Raw genomic sequence first — 18,138 nt, 5'->3', positions numbered from 1 at the left:
TTTAGGCGACTGTTCCGCCCGCCACGTGGCTGTCAGGACGATGATGCCTAAAGAGACGGCGGTCGAAGGATAGGTTGTCAAAAACTTGCGGCAAACAACGTTACATCTCCCCTGCGTGCTACAGCGCCAGCTTTGGCCGTTTATTGCCACGTGTGCATATTTTAACTATTTTTTATCTCATGGGGTGTGAAGTTTTGACCTGTGAGCGACCCACTTATCACGTCCCTCTCTGACGGCCATGGCAGCCCTACACAAGCAGGGACGGCCGAATGTATTTGAAGGCATAAGACTGTCTTGTCTTTGAGACTTTTTTTCTTTTTATTTTGTCTTTGAGGTCTTTTTTTTGTGGTGGACCTTTTTTAGGCCGGGACCTTAGGTGACCGCCTCAGTCTCTTAAGAATTGGGTCGACCCTGCACACAAGCATTTCTATGAGCTCTATTTACGAAGCGCTGATCTCGATGATTAGCCGATAGAAATATGCGCTTATGATAGGGATGATGCACGACTACACGGTGCGTATGATGTGGAATATAATTTTTCCACTGATACAACAGGATTTGGATTGTATCTTTCGTATGAAAGAATAATTCGTCTTCTCCATGATATCAATTATTGGGTTACATGCTTTGTATGGTTCTCAAAGCACTCCAACTTCATGCATCGGCTTTAAAGCAGTCATTGCATGATCTAACAATGTTGCAAAAAAAAAAGTGAATTATTTTTTCGTGCAAATAATACAACCGGAACCCTACCATAATAGGGTAGGTAACACTTATTAGAGAGCTCTAACTAATAAAAAAAATGGACAGTGGTTAATCCCTCTCTATCCACAGGAGGAATATATTGATGGAGAAGGGTCTCTAAAGATTCGAATATTCTAAACAGCTTTCCGTTTATTATTGGCTAACCTGGAAACATTTGTCTCTATCTTGATACCTACGTATAACAAGCAACAATTTGTAATTCACTTCACCTAGGCTAATATTATGTAACCAGGGAAGGATCAAATATTTCAACTTCTTATGGATATATTTTTATGCTTTAAAAAGCGACCATAGATTATATTAGTGGCTCTAGATATTTAAACTAGAGCTAATCTCACATATTAATGGGCACAAAAATAACTTCTATAAATATGAACGAAACCAAAAAGAATTAAAAACATATTACATTGATATAATTCAGAAAAACTATGCAAGGGCATCATACACCACTTCTTTTATGTAACATAAAAATATGCACTAGAATACCTCAATGGGATTGACACTGTAATCTATTTTCAAAGCAGCTCTTATAAGTTCACTCTTTATGGGTCTGTTCTTTATGGATTATTTCTCCTCATGTTTTTTGATAAATATATTAAGTGTAGAGTTATCTTATGCTTGCAAAAATATGTGATCCACTATTCCTCTACTTTTCATATAATTTAGGAAAAAATATTAGATAGACTTAATTCATCATGGATCAAGGATGAAATTATTTTAGATAGTATTACCATCACAGATAACAAAAGAGGAAGAGGAAAAATAGAGTGATTTTATCCCAGGTCCACACTCATCAAAAAAATCTCTTGCAATTTTGGTTGTTTGTGAAGTTTAGAGATGCTACGAATGCTCGGGGGGATTTTGCTAGGTATTAATTACGGTCATAAGCGCCACCGCCCATAAAACAAAGTTTTTATTTATTAAAACAATCCATGTTAGGAATCTAATAAGATATTAATTAATCTACTGTTAAATCCAAAGTCGGATCTCTGGTGACACCATTGGCAAAAAGAAATAAATTTTCCAGCTTTTATATTTTTATAGTACAGTTTAAAGTTGATTAAATAGTTCTTGGGTCAACGGGACAAAGTAAGATGCCGCCCTCTCTCTCTCACTCTCTGTAACCCGACCAACCTCTCTCATGGCAGTAGAAATCCCGCGTCGCTCTCTTGCTGAGTCCCCGCTTGAACCCCACCTTCCCTTGGATCCCAAACCCTACAAATCGTCGCAAGGCGACGCCCTTATCACCTCCCCTGAGTACCACCTGCGAGCTCTCCAAGCTCCGGAAGTGCCTCCCTATCCTCCTCTCCCTTCCCCTCATCTCGCCCTGCGGCTCCACTCGTTCTTCTCTGTCTCCCTGGTGGCACTTGCCATCTAATTACTGGCCAAAGATCAGATTTTGGAGTTTCCTGGCGTCCGAACTCTGGAAATCTCTGTCTTTCCTGCTGGAATCGCGCCCAGGTGTCTCTTTTCTGGTAGATTTTTAGTTTGTCAGCCGTTTTTGGCTATCCGGACTGGAAAAAAAGATCAGATCTTTGGATGCTTCTTGTGATATGGGATTGAATTCTATTCCAAATTTAGCATCTTGCTTTCCAGTAGCTTTTACTGCCACTCCCGAAGTTTCATTTTTCTGGCCGCTGGGACCCTATATTTGAGCTCAAATCCACAGAAGTACATCGCTCCTCCCAGGCTTGGATGTCGTTTTGGTGTCTGTTTATGGTGTGAGCGAGGAGTTGAGATCTCAAGATCTCAGAGATTGAGATCTTGGGCATCGATTCGGGCCGCTTCGAAGAGCCGAGATATCGAAGGAGTGTGCTGAAGGAGTTGGGATTCATGGCATCGGAGATGACAAACGAGGAGACAAATAAAGGGAACATGTGGGATTTGGATCAGAACCTCGACCAGCCCATGGATGAAGAGGCTGGCAGGCTTAAAAATATGTACAGAGAAAAGGTGCTCTTCAATCTTTCATTTGGAGCCCCTCTTATAGTTTATAGTATTTTCTTGTTTCTCTTTGAAATAAGATGCTGTTTGCTTATCCAATAATTGGGCAGAAGTAGAAAGACTTCACATTCTTTCAGATGCATCATATTTTTTTTTGTCTTTTCCCCTTTTCTTAGAATACCAGTTCTAGAGTACTGTGCATTGTTAGTAGAATCTCTTGATTTATCAGATCAGATCTTATAATCAATTTAAATAACATGTAAGAGCTAACATCTGTCAAAAATATTATCTGATTTCGATCTCTAAGATGATTATTAGTTTTTTTAACATGAAGTGAAGGAAGGGTAATTTCATGCCTACTGCTAGTGATGTTATCAGTTAAAATGTATCCTTTTTCAATACTTTGCTGATCTATGTTTGAGATGGAACTAAATGTTATACAACTTACTAAAAATCATGTTGAGGACTAATATATTAATCATTTGGCAAAAAATTAGCAAGGGTCTTTTTGATGATTTACATGATTTATTGTTCAGTTTCTTAATTTGATACATTCTGAACTTCTTACAATTATGAAACTGAAAATTCTTCAACAAATTAGCAGTCTGACTTCTGCGTTTCTTGGTGTTTTGTTATAAGAAAAAATGTGATTTATCTTTTATTTGTGGAATCTCTCTAGCACAAGCTGATCGGATGGACTGTTTTTATTTTTCTATTTTCATTAGTTTTTATTTGCTCAAACCAATGCTTGTGATGTAGTCATTGAAGCACGTTGATATGCTGATATGCTTTTGTCTACCATGCAGAAATTCTCATCAGTTTTAGTTTTACGGCTTGCATTTCAGAGCCTTGGTGTGGTATTTGGAGACCTGGGCACATCACCGCTGTATGTTTTTTACAATACATTTCCTAAAGGGGTGGAAGATCCAGAGGATGTTATTGGAGCACTTTCTTTGATCATATACTCCCTTACTCTCATCCCACTCCTTAAATATGTTTTTGTAGTGTTGAGGGCCAATGACAATGGTCAAGGTAGACTATCACTGTCCATTTTAGTTTCTTATTTTTGGTTTTGCTGTATCCAAGTAATACATCTACAGCTAGATTTAATGACAATGGTCAAGGTAGACTATCACTGTCCATTTTAGTTTCTTGTGTTTGCTTTTGCTGCATCCAAGTAATACATCTACGGCTAGATTTATGTGAAAAAAGTTCAATCTTGTCAAACTAAGATACTTACAAAAAATTCTGATGCAATTTAGACTATGTGGAAATGGGGGGGTTACTTTTATGGAGAACAGATCTCTAATAGAAGCCAGAGTGAACAAACAAAATATCAACAATTAAGTTTATGAAATGGGTCTACATCTGAAATATTGCAATGATGTAGAATCTATCTTATCTTCATCTTCTCACTGCAACATCTATTGCAATGATGTAGAAATCTGGTTGTATATGAATGTCTAAGGGTTGGATTGAATCAAACTGATTGGTAATCATAAAAATGCTGAAATTGCAGAAGTAGTTACATGTGTTAGAATTTGTAATTTCTCATGGAAAATAAGGGTGTGTGACATCATTTAATATTTTAGTTTCTGACATGAATTTATCGTGTTGAAACATTTTATTAGGTAACTATACTCTAATGCCTTATAAATAATTTCATTAGATGGGCAAGTTTAGAAATAAATACCCTAAGGAAAATCTAATAGTTCCATTAGGTAAGAATAAAGTCATGGCTAACCAACAGAAATATATATACCATAAGCATCTATTTTAATAGCTATACTCAACTCTTTGGCTACTTTTAGCTTGAGCATGTATGGTCAGTGCCAGATATTATTCAAAAAAAAGATTTTTTTTTTTTGGAAGATTAACCATCAGATGGCCTCTTTTTAAGAGTTGGTAATATTTCCACAAACCAATTCTTTCCATCAAAGACATTCGCTATTTTCTTTATTGTTGGATCACTCAAGCATTAGTTCGATATGTACGATATAAACTAAATAAGCTTGGTTAGCTCTATAACATCAAAAATGATTGTTGCTTAATTAATGTGGTTACCAAAGGTTCTACCATCAATGGTCCAAACCTCACTCAATTTGTTAGGTGAGATACACAAGGTAAGAGAGCAATATGGGTAAAGCATGAAGAATGAATATGGTGTAATAGAGGCTTATGGGCAGATAATCTTAGGGGTGATAAGACAAGAATTACAATGGAGAAGCTTGCCATGGAGTGGCTCAAACTTGAGGTGAGGGCACATGAAAAATTGATGGAGGCATGGATTTAAGTGTTGTTTGTGCCTGATCAGCACAGGCTAATATGTTTCCTACCAGTGCCTTGCTGGCAGATGATAGTTATGTGATGCCTGCTTCATGTCATTGCTTGCCATGCTATAATTCTAGTGCATGCCAAACACTGGCACAGCATAGTATGAGCCATGAGAATTCTAGGTTGGCACAACATCAACAGATGATATTCTAATCCTTGGATAGGGATATGGAGATCTTCCAAAACTTGCTACTTTGCAATGTAAAATAGTAGGTGGTTTTATGGTCCTCAGCATGGAATTCCTACCAATATCTGGTCATTAGGGTACATAATGCTTTAATGGACCTTTCACCTTGTTCTTAGAATGTTTGTCATGTATAAAGGCCAGACTGTTTATTTGATGCTTGGAACTCATAAACTAACTACTATTTCAAGATTAAAAGTAGAGATAAACTAAAGGTTGAGCAAAAGTAAAAAATGAAATATGAGAAAAAGGAGAACCAAACTTGTTGAGTTGAAGCAAAGGGAAAGGGTCTTAGGTCTTCTATGGGAAAGATTACTTAGTTTTAACTGATAAATATCCTATATGTGCATGTGAACATGCGCATAAACACACATACACACACAGAGGGAGAAAGCAGGTGAGATCCCATTTCATATTGAAAGGAGATATCATTGGACTGAAGATTTTTGAGGATCTTCCTGAGCCATATATAAGTAATGATTCATGGACAAAATGTTTTGGGAGGTTGCTCCAATCAAAAGAACAGGGGTCCAGGCTGCATAGGGCTGCACAATGTCAAACAGTTGCAATCTCTGTATGTTCTGAAGCAAGCATTGACTGCTGGCCCTAGTTTTGGTATCATATATGTGTTGCCTCCTAAGTTAGGAATGTATAATACACATCAATAGTTTCTCATACTTGCAAACTAGAAGTTGTAATCATGAGATTCTTACTGCAATCCCATGAAGTGAATAGGCTGCCTTGCATAAGAGGGCGGCAACGGTCAAATTTGTGCTCCATTATTGGGCAATCCTAAAAAGTTGATCTCCTTAGAGGCAAATAATGTACAGGAATGACAAGGAATAAGCAGTCAAAAGTATAAGAGAGAAGGGTGAACTGCTAAAGAAGTCTCAATGACCATAGTGTAGTATGAGATAACCTAACTAGGAGAATCTAGAGTAGTCAACTATGCTTAACTAAAAGAGAAAGCTTCAAAAACCATTTAGAGCATTGTTGGATCAATATTTTGATCTCAATTCAAGAAACACAAATAAATACTTAAGTGAATTAATTTTGAACAAATAATGCAAAGTTTTCCAAAACTGAGTTTAATAGTGTTATTATATTGTCCACTAATCTCCTATTAACTGTCCTTTGTTGATGTAATAGAGAATATATGGGGGATGGATAGGAAGGAAGGTTCGTTACTACTGTAACCCAAATGACCTTGGTGATAACGAAACTGGAGCTAGAAAGAAAACAAAGTAATAAAAGGAAGTTCAACAGATTTTGACACTACTAAGTATTAATTGATGCCACAAACACACACACACACACACACACACAAAATATGAAGTAATTGTATGATGATCAAAAGGAAATGAGAACCCTATGTTTCAGATGAATCGACAGCAAAAAGGATTCTAATGCTCTGATGGTAAGATCCAATATTATTGGTTTGGTGAAATTATGTATCACCATGAAGATGACTTTTTTTAGGCCAAGAAGTTGATAGCGAGATCTCGAATCAACTTCTTGGTCTCATGGTATATCTCAGTATAGAAGATGATACTAGGGATCTTTATTTATTTATAAACTCTTCCGGTGGAAATTTAGACTCATATGCTATCAAATGTAAAGATGTTCCATTGTTTCTAAATTGATGTATTTCATTTAGACTCATAGGCTATCACAAGACATTTAGGAAGATAAATCCTGTCTTAGTGCTATGAACTTGAGGAGCAAGTGTTGGGATGCTGTAGCAATGATCAACTCACTTGCGGGCAATGACCCAAATTCATCCTCATAGACAGCATTTTTACAAAAAACACATGTTTATGCCACATGCTTATGTTTACCAGTGCAGTTATAACTAACACTACATAAATTTCACAATTCTATGACTTACAACTTTATATTCATGGTTTGTTCTTCTTAATTTTATAGAAAAAGTTTATATAGACCTAGAAATCGATAGATGACATGAAGATCCTTGGAGAGACATTCAGTCTTGGTTCTTCTTTTTTTTCCAAGTATGGTATCTTGGGAGTTATCTACACCTTGCAAATATGTTGCAAAGCTTGGCATCAAAGAAACATCTTCTGATGAGAGAGATCAATTAAAGTTGTTTTGGCCTTAGATTTATTTTCTCCATTTCTGGTGGGATCAAAATGCTGCTGTGCCTGGTTATCTTATTTGTTTCTCCCGGAAAATGAATATCTCCTGAAAAGATTTCACGATGGTTAAGAACTATGGAATTTAGTTGTCATTATGCTGGATTAGAAGTAAGTAAAAATATAAAACTCCTATCTAAGAACTAGCTTGCCGTAAGCCTTTTTTAGCATTGCTTATCTTGCATTCCTTCAAAACCCATATATGTTTAAATCTTGTCTCCTTTATTCTCCTTCTGTATGGCCTTGTTAAGTCTAAGAGAAAAACATCTTCCATCAGCCCTATCAGTCTCACTGCTATTTGTTTGACATTTTTTTTGAGACCCCATCAAGGGGTACATAAGGTCCTTAGCCTCTTTATGAGAATTGTAGTTACACATGGCCTGGAAACAGTTTTTTCAGTTTTCTACATCATATGATGTTTTATTGTTCACTGTGCATTCTCTACAAGGTAATCCCCTTAATGAAACTATATCCATCTACTGTTTGGAAAACTTTGGTCATAAATCCACTTAATTATTTTCTCTGCAGTATCTAAAGAAATATTGAGGAAGATGTTAAGTTAAATGTACTTTTCAAGGTCTATCAATGAGTCTTATACATCAACTCTATCATTGTGTCCATGCAGAACAGTTGGCAGTGTGCTGATTATTCTTTATAATTGTCAATTATGTGTATACAATACAATAGAGACTTACTGGACAATGAAGATTTAGATTACTCATCAAATATAGGTTTCAACATAAATTTGTGGAAGCTAATATATTCAGATTGCTGGTTCAATTTGTTAGTAAAAAAATAAAAATAAGAATGCAAACGTGAATGCTGTTGATTGTAGTCACTAATATCAAGGACTATTAAAAATTAACCTTCATTCTCTTGGCTGCTGTCTTTTCCTTTTTATGCATATTGAGAAAATACAAATTCTGCTTTGTTATGTGCAGGTGGTACATTTGCTCTTTATTCACTGCTTTGCCGCCATGCAAATATAAATACTATTCCCAACCAACATAGAACAGATGAAGAATTAACAACATACAGTCGTAAGACTTATGATGAGAATTCGCTAGCCGCGAAAATCAAGAGATGGTTAGAGACACATTCTTATAAAAAGAATGCTCTTCTCATTCTTGTTCTTATTGGTACTTGTATGGCAATTGGAGATGGGATTCTTACTCCAGCTATATCAGGTCAGTTTGTTCTATATTTTCCTTCTCCATGGTTTAGTAGCTTGACTGTATTGCTTTTCTGTATGCAGTCTCTTAAGACAACTTGCTCCCTGTAATCCCCTTCATGTATCCATTTACATAAGCTCCTGGAGTTAGATTTAGATTAATATATATATATTTTTGAGGTAGAACCAGATCTTGTTTACATTTTTTTTCTTCTTTCCTGTAACCATATCTAACAGCTTATTGACTCCCTTAGTTGCAAAGATTTGTTCCTTATGTTCAAGTCTTTCATTACAGCAATATTTTTAGTCAAAGATCGGTTCATGTTCTTCGAGCTTTTCTACCTGACAATACGTGACTTACAAACCAGTGCAAACACGCACGCATTATATATTGTAATTAGTTCACAGAAAATCCACATTATTGTACAAAGTGTTGGATCTTACTCCTTACAACGTGGGCATCATTTGTGGTTGTCCAAACAAATCTCCATTCCATGATCAGAATCTAGGATCATGATTATCGAGCTTCTGCTGCTGCTAGTTCCCTAAATTCTCCCTCCATTTTTTGCCTCCTGCATTTCTTCTGCATCTATGGCGTGGATCTATGTCATTAAGATTCTGACAGCCATTTGGTGATTGCATCTTCTAGGGTGTAATTCTTGCATATATATTTAGTAACATGCCTTTGTGAGAATATGATGCATTGGCTACTTTTTCTTTTTCTTCTTCTATTATCATCATCATTGTTATTGTTATTGTTATTGATATTGTTTTGTGCAAATGTGCTGCATTTATTATAGCATTTTGCTCTCTGCAACTACCATTGCATCTTCATAGTTTTGCCCAAAAACGTCCCCCAATTAAAAGACATGCATCTAAGTCTCTAATTCAACATTTTCATTCTTTTGCTGCAGTATGATTCTTTACTTTTGATCTTTTCTATAGGAGGATCTAGCATTAACCTATGGTTGGTCTATCTTCCTATGTCAGTGGGTCTATAAAAACCAGAACAGTGATCTACTATATCATACAAATATTACATAATAATCATTTTTATGAGTTGTCCGTATTTATACTTTCATTATATCTCTGTGGTCAATCATTGAGATTCTTGGAACTGGGTTATTTTTACCATGGTATCTGGTTTATGGGCGCATAAGATTTATGTTAGAGATTTAAAAGGTAAGATTTCTCGACAGATGGTGGGTCAACCATCACATGGTATGCATGAGTTTGGTGTAGTGGAAGAATTGCTTTAATGAATGGTTATAATTCTGTCAACCCTAGAAATTTGATATCAGGAATTCATTTTATTATATAGTTTGTTTTAAAATTTATGTTGATTGTTCTCTGATTTGAGATATACATATTTGATTGAAGGCTATGATCCATATCTGATATGCTATCAGATCTTTTTGTCTATGAATTGATATGTTTGCTCCTAAACTGTTTTTCTTTTAAACAGAAGATTCAATATGTTTATGTTTTGTAAATTAGGTTTTCTTATAGAGGCCTCGATCATCACGTTGCTTCACCAATAGGCTGTAGCAAGGTTTGCCATACCGGTCAGTACCATATCATACCAGTACCGAACCGGTATGCAGTCTCATACCATACCAATATTCGGTACGTCTCGTACTACATACCAACATTGTAATAGAATAGTACTGGTATGGGTCTGGTACCGAGACGGCGAACCTCAGGCTGTAGCCTTAAACATGGTATACTGTTTGCATGGCTCAGAAATAACCAAAAAAAAATCTTAAAATCTCTTTGGTAGTAGAATATCATATTTCATTATTTTTCTCAGGTTACTATCTCCTAGAGAGTTTTGCATAACAGAATACAACTCTTAAATAAATATTAAATATTTCCTTTGCCTAACCTTACAAGCAAAAAGAAATAAAGAGTTTGATTTAATTGTAAAGGCATCCAAACGAGGACTAAATGCTTAAGGTTTTCCATTAAGTTTCAGATACTCTTTTTTTTTTCAAGGCATTTCCATGGAAAAATAATAAGTTTCACCAAACATTTTTCATTGAATGTGCTGGAAAAATTGTCACTGTTTTGTATAAGTTTTTAAAGGGGCTCCTTCAATTGTCCAAGTTTTTCCCAGGATTCTTTCGCATTTTATAGTGCACTCTTACTGCTAATGTTTCTATGAGTGTCTTGGATGTGATTGCTCTGTTAGCCTCTCTAAAATTCTAACTTTAAAATTTTATCTTTCTGCAGTTCTTTCAGCATCAGGTGGAATAAAGGTTGACCATCCCAACATGAGTAATGGTATGGCTTTTACCACCTATATGTGCTTTGATGCATACTCTTGAATTCATGGATCCCTTGAAGCTCTCAATTTCAAAAAATCATTTTTCTCACTTATAAGCTCTAGAATACTATCAATCTATTTCGTACCAATTATACTCTTAGGCATAGATGCCAATTTTTCTCATTTATTGGACCTGATGATAAGGATTGGTCATTCCATGAAATTCTCCATTATAAACATATTATAAATGCCCTTCAAAGGGCATGTCTGGACTGAAAATAAAATATTTAATATTACTGCTATGGAAAGAAAAAAAATCATATGTTATGTTCTTAGACAACTAGATGTTCACTTGTATTATGAATATCAAAAAGTCCCTTAAATCATGGAATTAGAAATTTCTACTTTGAGTAGAATTTCCTAATAATTTTCCATTTTTCAACTTTTTCCTTCTAATTATTAAACAACTGCTGGAAAATCTAAACACTTAAAGTCTGAAATTTGAATTATAAAGGGATCATGTTTTTGAATGATAAAGCTTCCTTAAGTAATGAAAATAAAAAAATGACTTTAGTTGAATTATGCATGGCTAATTGCTTTTTCATTCTCATGTCCCAATGTCTCAGATGTGGTTATACTTGTTGCTGTGGTCATATTAGTTGGTTTATTTAGCATGCAACACTATGGTACAGACAAAGTTGGATGGCTTTTTGCTCCCATCGTTCTCCTCTGGTTTTTATTGATTGGTGCTATTGGTGCTCTAAACATATGGAAATATGATAGTTCTGTTCTCAAGGCTTACAATCCAATTTATACATATCGGTATTTTAGAAGAGGGAAACTTCATAATTGGACCTCTCTTGGAGGAATTCTTCTTAGTATCACAGGTGAGATTCTTCTGAACTGATGCACCTTCTTGTGGTGCGTCATTGTATGTAACCATGGATTTTTCTTGGTATACTGAAAGCTAACTTGCATTGTCCTGCAACATTATTATGCAGGGACAGAAGCATTATTTGCTGATCTGTGTCACTTTCCTGTCCTAGCTGTTCAGGTATTTATTATCAATTCACACAATTATGATCAATATCTTAAGTTGAATGTGCTCAGATTATGTGTTTTCCGTTTGCAGATTGCTTTCACCCTCATTGTGTTCCCTTGTCTTCTTCTGGCATACACCGGACAAGCTGCTTATATAGTTAGCAATAAAGGGCATGTGTTTGATGCTTTTTATCGTTCTATTCCAGGTCCCTTCTGACTCTTACAGTACAGAATCCTTTAAGTCTCTTTCTATATAAGTGGATGGTGACATCTTTTTATTTTTTTAGATAGTATATACTGGCCAGCTTTTATCATTGCAACAGCAGCAGCAATTGTTGCGAGTCAAGCCACCATATCTGCAACATTTTCAATAATCAAACAAGCACTTGCACTTGGTTGTTTTCCAAGGGTCAAAGTTGTTCATACATCAAAAAAGTTCCTCGGTCAGATATATATACCAGATATTAATTGGGTCCTTATGGTTCTTTGCATAGCTGTCACAGCTGGATTCAAAAATCAAAGTCAGATTGGAAATGCATATGGTAAGCTGTTAACTTCACACACATCAACAATAATTTCATGACCTATTTGCTTTATTTTAAAACAGTCAGATGTTACAATGAAGTAGCAATGATGACAATATTTCATATGAAGACTTATCATGTGACTAATCATCATAAGGTTTGATACTTAAGATACTTTTGCATACAGTTCAAAAAATGCTTATTTGCTTGTTATCCCTCAAAAAGTTTAAAGTGAACATACATCCCTCTAAAAGCGTACAACTTGCACATATGCCTCATAAAATCTGCAAGTTATGGATATGCCTCTCCAAAATCTAGCAATTGCATACACACCCCTATGCAAGATTCTTTGAACCGATACCAGGATGTACTGGGCCGACAACTGCTTTGGTATGGTACTAGTATGTGCCGTACCAAGCCAAATTATACTAGAACCAAGGAGGGAGAGAAGGAGAAGACGAAGGAGAAGGAGAGGGAGGGAGGGAGGGATAGAGAGAGAGGGAGAGGGGGGAGGCGTACCTCGTCGTCGCAAAACCCTAACCTTAGCTGTTGTTGTTGCATCATCGCCATGGAGCATCGAGAGAGAGGGCATCAGGAGAGTAGAATTGAGAGAGGGAGTGAGGGAGAGGGGGAGGAGAATTAAGAGATCAGGAGAGAGGAAGAAAACCTAGGTGTAGCAAATCATGCTAACAATAGCATAATCACAGGGGGGACCAGGATGGCTTTTTCAAAGAAAACATCAGCAGAAAGCACTCTGAGCAACTCTCAACTGTAAAAACTTAGTAGACACCAATAGATATATATTTGCAAGTGGAAAATATAATCAATGACTTAATGCTGCCACCTGCATGATATATCATGCTGAGATTCGATTATTTTTAAGTTGCTCTATGTGTCTGATTTCCATGCAGTTAGAACCTGTGACCAGCAAGTTGATTGTTCATGACTTTGAAATGGCATTCCATTTTGTGCCATAACTATTTTTTGGTTTTCTGCAAAAATCTAGTTTTAATTGATCATTGAACAAGTTGTCATTTTTCATAATATAATTTGATTATATGTGCTTGATACATGAATCTCTCCATTAAATTTCTTCATGCTTGTTTCATAATAATAAATAAATTCTATATTTTATGAACAGGAACTGCTGTGGTGATAGTTATGCTGGTGACAACATTTCTTATGGTCCCTATAATGCTGTTGGTATGGCGGAGCCACTGGATCCTTATTGTCATCTTCACCGGTCTTTCCTTGCTGGTGGAACTCCCATACTTCTCTGCAGTGCTCTTCAAGATAGACCAAGGTGGTTGGGTTCCACTTGTCATCGCTGCTGTCTTCCTCCTCATCATGTATATATGGCACTATGGAACTGTGAAGCGGTATGAGTTTGAGATGCACAGTAAGGTCTCAATGGCCTGGATCTTGGGCCTTGGCCCCAGCCTTGGCCTGGTTCGGGTCCCTGGCATAGGCTTCGTGTACACAGAGCTGGCAAGCGGCGTTCCTCGCATCTTCTCCCACTTCATTACCAACCTCCCTGCCATCCACTCTGTTGTCGTCTTCGTCTGTGTCAAATACCTCCCAGTCTACACAGTACCTGTGGAAGAACGGTTTCTTGTAAAAAGGATTGGTCCGAAGAATTTCCACATGTTCCGCTGTATTGCAAGGTATGGATACAAAGATCTCCACAAGAAAGACGATGATTTTGAGAAGATGCTCTTTGATAGCCTCTCTCTTTTTGTTCGTCTTGAAAGTATGATGGAAGGATACTCTGATTCTGACGAGTACAGCTTATGCGGGCAGCGGACCGAGAAATATAGTGATTTCCTTCTTACTGAGAATGGCAATGGCAACAGAGTCTCCTCTAATGTAGAGCTAACGTACTCACCATCGAATGATTCTATAGTACCTGCCCAATCCCCGCTCCATGGAAATGGTTTAGTGAGCTCATCAGGCCAGACAATCCAGACAGTTGGGGATGAATTGGATTTCTTGAACAGGTGCAAGGATGCTGGGGTGGTGCACATTCTTGGGAACACAATTGTGAGGGCTCGGAGGGATTCGGGAATTATTAAAAGGATAGCTGTTGATTACATTTATGCCTTCCTTCGGAGGATCTGCAGGGAAAACAGTGTGATCTTTAATATTCCCCATGAGAGCCTATTGAACGTGGGACAGATATTCTATGTATAATTCATCTGATCAAGAAAAGGTGGTCAGCTGCACTTGCGGCCTGCTCTCTTTCCGTAAAACTTCTTTTCAAATGTGGGATCTTTACAAGAAGAATGTAAAGGTGGGACTGTTTTCATAGATGCCTTGCTTTTTCTTTATTTTGCTCGATGGTCTTACTTGTTATCAGCAATCCATGCAGGCACAGGGTTGAGCACCAGGTAGCTGCTGTTACTCACTATTTCTCTTACAGAAATGAAGTGCTCTCCCAAAGTGGTTCGCAGGTTTTGACTAATTGTGAGATATGCTATGTTTGGAAATATGTTGATCAGTTGAGTGAAAAGCATTTAGGGTCTTTGGCTCCTTTGTTTCATCAAAAGAAAGACATTCATGATGTATAAAATGGTTGGTTGCAATATGAGAATAGGGATCTTTCCCGTTACATGTGCCATAGTGCCGAAAAGAGCTTGAATTCTTTTATCATATGAATTGGTAGAAGGTTCATTCATCTTCTTAATCTTTACATGTTCTATTGTATGCTTTGTGTTCTCAGCCCCGTTTTACATTGACACAGAAACATAAGAGTGCATCAAGAGCTTATGCAGGAACTTGGCTTTTGACTGCTGGTATCAGAGTATGATCGCTTTCTAGGAGCATCATCGAGGCCCTTTGTTGGTAGAGATGCCAGAATAGCCATGGCATTTTGCGCGAGGCAAACCAACAGGAGTTCGTAGCTCAATTCTGCTATATACTCCAAGAAATGAGTTAAAATGATAGCTCCCTTGAATAAGTGACCAAATTACTCTCTCCGGCGCAGAGATCCTTGTGAAGAGATATAGGCAACTTTCTAAAGCATATACACTGATGAAGATTTGAACGATAGATATCATCAAGACATCCTAAAGAAGGTTGCTGAAAAGAAGAAAGAGGTTGATACAAAGCAAAAGCTTCTCCTCAACTGGCATTGCTGCAGTTGTCACACCCCTCCTACGCAAAGGGTCTTCATCCCAAAGTTTCCAGATATTTTACCTAGGCACAATCCCACCCAGAGAGATAGATAGATAGATAGATAGAGAGAGAGAGAGAGAGAGAGAGAGAGAGAGAGAGAGAGAGGTCTGTTCCATGGCCGGATGGAGCCCTATATATTTGTTTTGCCTGCTGGTGCACGCAAATCATGCAGTGAAATCTTAAAACGTAAAATGAGAGGTCTGGAAATAATATCAGGATCGCCCATGTCTTCTCAAATTCTTTAGCAAGGTTTGACAATTCATGCACGGCAAAGTTCCTGTCTATAATACATTGGCTCATCTGAGATCTACTGTACCTGTTGAAAGACATTCTTAATTATATCAAGCAGGGATGCACTAAATTAGCAATATTTGGTACATGTTCTGCATCAGTATAAACACAACATGCTTGCCTACTGAAAGACATGCTTATCGATTGCATGTAAGCACTAAGCCACTAATGATTGGCTTGTGTTCCATGTCACACCTTCATTGTAAACACTGTATCTTACCCATAGAAAGACATACTTGATAACATCTAGTATTGCAAGCACTGAAATAGTAATTTTCGGCATGGCTTCCATGCTGGCACTTCACACTATACTCAGCCTGTAACTTACCATGAATAAAAGGGAACTTTCTGAAGGTCTCAAGATCATTAATGCATCAGTCATAGATTAAGAGCAGTAAAGTTTATTGTCTATAGAGTCACAGAACGGAAGCTTAAGACGGCACCACTTTACAATAGTTGTGCCCCTTCCATCTGCATGCAAGTGACAAGTTTTTCTTATTTCACCTACTACCCAAGTGAAAAGAGGTCTACTACAAGCTTGACTACTTGTACTGACACATTAGGGAACATGAAATTCCATCTAACAATGTTCCTTCCTATATCTGAAGAAACCAGAAACATAAAATAGCTTTCTAACCATTTCATATGTTCAGCTGCTATCAGGCACCTGTTGCTGCTGCTGTGGCTGCCGCCACATGTAAGCAACTGGAGTCTACATTGCAGCTGTGGATGTTTGATCAACAGGCTTCCCCAAGATCATCTCTGTGCCTGTTACTTGATGCTGTGGTGGTACATGATAGTCGGCCTGAGCACATATCACTGGCAAAGCAGCACTTGCAATCCTGGAGCCTTCTTCCTTTAATTCATTCCTGGGAATGACATCAACAAAGAAGTCAAATATGTCAGTCTGGGATATAGCGGCAGCTACATCATTCTTTTGAAGTGTTCTTCTTTTATTCTCCTCAGTATGATTCCATGATCTCAGTGTCAGCTCCAGTATGAACATCTCACACGCCTTTGCAAATATCATAGGAGCCTCAGCTGAGATCATCTTGACATCTCCATCAGATTTCATGATTTTCTTTATCCTAGAGAGAGGCAGGCTGTGGTTCTTGAAGTCATTGGTTTCTTCTATGTCTGCCATCTGCATGGCCCAGAAGGCCTGGAGCTGCGGATGTTGTTGCAGCTGCTGCTGCTGATGCAGCTGTTGGATTTGCTGATATGCGAGCTGGTGCGGGTTGGTGGGGAATGTTGATGTCAGTTGCATGCCAGGTGATATGGCTCCGATCACTGCTGGAGCTCCCGGAACCATTGCAGCAGATTGGTAAGGAGCAGCGTAGGCTGTTTGGGCAGTGCATGTTACAAGTCCCATCAGAGGCTGAGACGGCTGTGCGGACTGTACCATGGCCAGAGTGACACCTAAATATTTTGATCATATGAGTTTTGATTACATGACTGGCAACTATATTAGGATGGTTAAAGAAGTTTAAGAGTATCAATGGTTACAGATTTAGAGACAAAAGGAACTAGTAATTTGATTCTTGAGGTTAAAACCTGAAATAAGTGGTGAAGTTTTATAATTTCATTCTTATTAAGTTCAACAGACAATCAAGCCATGAGAGCTAATAATTGCGTTATATTTTTTTATTAATAATTGTATGAATTTGAAAATGGTCAGCAATGAGGCTATGATATATTTCATACACCAGAAGAAAGAAAGTGCAATGGATTTTAATGCTAATAGCACTTCACCTACGAATACCAGAAATAGGCATCCAATGTGGTTGTGCAAGCCAGAGTTGTACTGTAACTAAGCTTATGGCAGAATTTGCATTACTTGGTGCCATAAATAGGTATGAAAGCCAATATGGCGTGCTTGTAAAAAATATTGTCCTACTAATGATCCTGTCGAAAGCATTGACCTTACAACTAATAATATCTTGTGCAACATCAATTGGACGTGACACATTACATTTAATTACATATAATATAGGCTAGCCATATATTACATTTGCTAGTTCAACCAACTACTTCACTAGTTGGAATTTCTCTTTTCTTTTTTTGGATGTTACCTTCATTTCCCCCATCTTTTCCTCTCCTCATTTGTCATCTAGCATCCCTCCTTGCTACCACCATCAGGCCAACATCCTCAACCAGCATTTGATTCTGAGCTCTTCAGAACTGTATGATGCTCTGACATGGTCACAATTGCCATGAGTGGCATGTAATAATCATAGTCCTTCCCAACCTTATTTTTTGTTAGAGAGATGATATGCAGTGGCAATTGCTGC

At 37.4% G+C, this 18,138-nt stretch overlaps 2 protein-coding genes across 3 annotated transcripts in view; one reads left to right on the top strand and one right to left on the bottom strand.

Annotated features, from left to right (window-relative positions):
• Nucleotides 1–1,888: 1,888 nt before the first annotated feature.
• On the top strand, nt 1,889–14,992 carry LOC103713167 (probable potassium transporter 11). Of its 2 annotated transcripts, XR_605036.4 has the most exons (10): nt 1,895–2,718; nt 3,516–3,741; nt 8,322–8,567; nt 10,784–10,834; nt 11,444–11,704; nt 11,819–11,871; nt 11,950–12,064; nt 12,146–12,400; nt 13,524–14,672; nt 14,751–14,992. XR_605036.4 is itself a non-coding variant. In XM_008799994.4 (9 exons), the coding sequence occupies exons 1-9, from the start codon at nt 2,599–2,601 to the stop codon at nt 14,570–14,572; spliced, it is 2,376 nt and encodes a 791-aa protein (XP_008798216.1). In that variant the 5' UTR covers nt 1,889–2,598; the 3' UTR covers nt 14,573–14,691. The 2 variants fall into 2 exon arrangements, 1 of the variants encoding a protein (XP_008798216.1); XM_008799994.4 differs by lacking the exon at nt 14,751–14,992 and having other exon boundaries at nt 1,889–2,718; nt 13,524–14,691.
• Nucleotides 14,796–18,138, bottom strand: part of LOC103696513 (nuclear transcription factor Y subunit C-4-like) — a 25,448-nt gene continuing 22,105 nt past the window's right edge. The window contains exon 3 of the mRNA XM_039119846.1: nt 14,796–17,266. Within this exon, the coding sequence (XP_038975774.1) occupies nt 16,560–17,252 (693 nt within the window). The 5' untranslated portion in view covers nt 17,253–17,266 and the 3' untranslated portion in view covers nt 14,796–16,559. The remainder of the gene's footprint in view (nt 17,267–18,138) is intronic.

Source organism: Phoenix dactylifera, unplaced genomic scaffold (assembly GCF_009389715.1).
Source record: "Phoenix dactylifera cultivar Barhee BC4 unplaced genomic scaffold, palm_55x_up_171113_PBpolish2nd_filt_p 000638F, whole genome shotgun sequence".
Classification (NCBI taxonomy): domain Eukaryota; kingdom Viridiplantae; phylum Streptophyta; class Magnoliopsida; order Arecales; family Arecaceae; genus Phoenix; species Phoenix dactylifera.
The sequence above is the reverse complement of the archived record's forward strand: the minus strand, read 5'-3'. Positions and strand labels throughout refer to the sequence as shown.

Excerpts from the sequence above, each read along its gene's own strand:
- LOC103713167 (XM_008799994.4), top strand. The coding sequence starts at position 2,599 with ATGGCATCGGAGATGACAAACGAGGAGACAAATAAAGGGAACATGTGG. Across the intron at positions 8,568-10,783 it reads TCTTACTCCAGCTATATCAG|TTCTTTCAGCATCAGGTGGA; the intron begins GTCAGTTTGTTC and ends ATCTTTCTGCAG. Across the intron at positions 12,401-13,523 it reads TCAGATTGGAAATGCATATG|GAACTGCTGTGGTGATAGTT; the intron begins GTAAGCTGTTAA and ends TTTTATGAACAG.